We start from the raw sequence: 2,500 nt of genomic DNA on the forward strand, positions 1-2,500 counted from the left end.
TCGTTTCATAAAATATATCCAGACATCATCAAGGCATAAGGGTTGCCATGTTTCACCGGCCGTACCTTCTTCCGTTGCCATTGATACGGTTGCCATACCCGTTTCCATTGCCATTACCATTACCGTTGCCGTTTCCATTACCATTTCCATTACCGTTACCGTTTCCATTTCCATTTCCGTTTCCATTCCCGTTTCCATTTCCATTACCGTTGCCGTTTCCATTCCCATTGCCATTCCCGTTGCCATTACCATTATTATACCGTTTGCCATTGAAGCCATTACCGTTTCCATTAAAGCCATTGCCATTACCATTTCCATTGAAACCATTACCATTCCCATTACCATTGAAACCGTTTCCATTTCCATTACCATTAAAACCATTACCATTTCCATTAAAACCATTACCATTAAAACCATTTCCATTACCATTACCATTAAAACCATTACCATTAAAACCATTTCCATTGCCATTCTTTCCATTGTGACCATTACTGACTCCAATCTGGGCGTTTAGGCCATAGAACTGTTCAGCTGTGGAACAGTCAAAGTTGTACCACCAATCACACACGAAGTATTGCTGGTTGAACACTGTGCCGTTGGGACAAAGGAACGAGTCGATCCTGCCTCCTGCCTGGCAGATGTGGAACACCTGGAGAGATAATAAGGGAGGTTAGGTATGTATTTGTATATGTATATATATATATATATATATATATATATATATATATATATTTATATATATATATATATATATATATATATATATATATATATGTGTGTGTGTGTGTGTGTGTGTGTGTGTGTGTGTGTGTGTGTGTGTGTGTGTGTGTGTGTGTGTGTGTTTGTGTGTGTGTGTGTGTATTTATGTGTGTGTCTATTTGTGTGTATGTGTGTATGTGTATTTGTGAGTTTATGTGTATGTGTGTGTGTATTTAAGTGTGTGTATTTATGTGCGTGTATGTGTGCCTGTGTGCGTGCGAGTGTGGTAACAAAATAATGCACCAGTCCCGCATTACAAGAGGTTTCCAGCGTGAGTCTGTGTGAGGGAAGAGAGAGATATAATTTCTGGATCTGAGGATATTCAATTGCATATATAGAGAAAATAAATTGCAATAAATGTAAGGGGTTTACACTATGGATGCTTAAAGAATATGCTATATATATAGCTTGGAGAAAGAAAGAGAGGATGAGGAGAGAGAGAGAGAGAGAGAGAGAGAGAGAGGAGGAGCCGAGAAGGGACGAGGAGACGTAGATGCGAAGAGATGGGAGAGAGAGAGAGGAAGAGAGGAGATGAGAGAACAGGAGCGGGAGATGGAGCGATGAGGAGCGAAGAGGGGGGGAAGAGACGAGGAGATGAGAGAGAGAGACGTTAAAGAGAGAGAAGTTAGGAGAAAGAGGAGAGAGAAGAGTGAGAGAGAGAGAGAGAGAGAAAGAGAGGAGAGAGAGACGAGAGTAGGGAGATGAGGGAGGACCGACTGAGTGAGATCGAGCGAGGAAGAGAGACGAGAGAGGGCTTGGAGATGATGACGATGAAGTGGGACGATCGAGGGCAAGAGAAGGAGAGAGAGACGAGAGAGAGAGAGAAAGAGAGAAAGACAGGGTAGAGAGAGGAAGAGCCGATAGAGGATGGGAGAGGAAAGAGAAGTCGCATGACATCTCGGTGACGAGCAAGAGGAGATCCCCCCGGAGAAAGACCCTGGAGAAACAGAACGAGTGACGTGAGAATGTGTCTTTGCTGAGAAAGTAACGAGAAAGACGGACGAAGACCAGAAAGAGAAGTGAGAGAGAAGACGAGAACGAGAATAGAGAATAGAAATAGGGAAATAAGACAGACATATAGATAGAGATAATGAGATGAAGAAAACGAGATATAAAGAGAAAGAGAAAAACAAAACCAAAGAAAGAAAAAGAAACACACACACACAAGAAAAACAAACATCCAAACAAACAAACAAACAACAAGAAATCTAACACAGGCACCACCGACAACGCCCATTAGCATCCTATTTAAGTTTGGCGATTCAGCGTGCCATATGTCAATGCGGAAATTCCGTGTAGGTGAAGGGCCAACTTTTGTTCGAGGTTGTTGGTGTGCTGTTGTGGTCATTGTTTGTTGACGAAGAAAAGCTTTGCAGTGCATGACGCAAGTCACAAGTTTAAAATCTGCACCTATATATCTATATATCTAACCACAGATATATCTATATGTATATATAAATATAGATAAATAGATATATGCATATGTAAATATATATATATATATATATATATATATATATATATATATATATATATATTTACTCTATATATGATACAAATGAATAAAAAATAGATAAATAAATTAGTACATAATCCATACCATACATATAATATATATATACTATAATATATATATAAATATATAATTATAATATGTAATATATTAGTATATATTAATATATATAATATAAAGCTATATTATATATAATATATATATATGTTATATTATATATATACACAT

General features: G+C 38.0%; 1 protein-coding gene across 4 annotated transcripts in view; it reads right to left on the reverse strand.

The window, feature by feature from the left end:
- Positions 1-6: 6 nt before the first annotated feature.
- Positions 7-2,500, reverse strand: part of LOC122243127 (uncharacterized) — a 5,302-nt gene continuing 2,808 nt past the window's right edge. For all 4 annotated transcript variants that reach the window (XM_086531082.1, XM_086531080.1, XM_086531081.1 and 1 more), the window contains one exon: positions 7-649. In XM_086531082.1, the coding sequence (XP_086387208.1) occupies positions 53-649 (597 nt within the window). In that variant the 3' untranslated portion in view covers positions 7-52. The remainder of the gene's footprint in view (positions 650-2,500) is intronic.

This window comes from Penaeus japonicus, unplaced genomic scaffold (assembly GCF_977035675.1).
Source record: "Penaeus japonicus unplaced genomic scaffold, GWHDUDI00000001_assembly GWHDUDI00000034, whole genome shotgun sequence".
Lineage (NCBI taxonomy): Eukaryota > Metazoa > Arthropoda > Malacostraca > Decapoda > Penaeidae > Penaeus > Penaeus japonicus.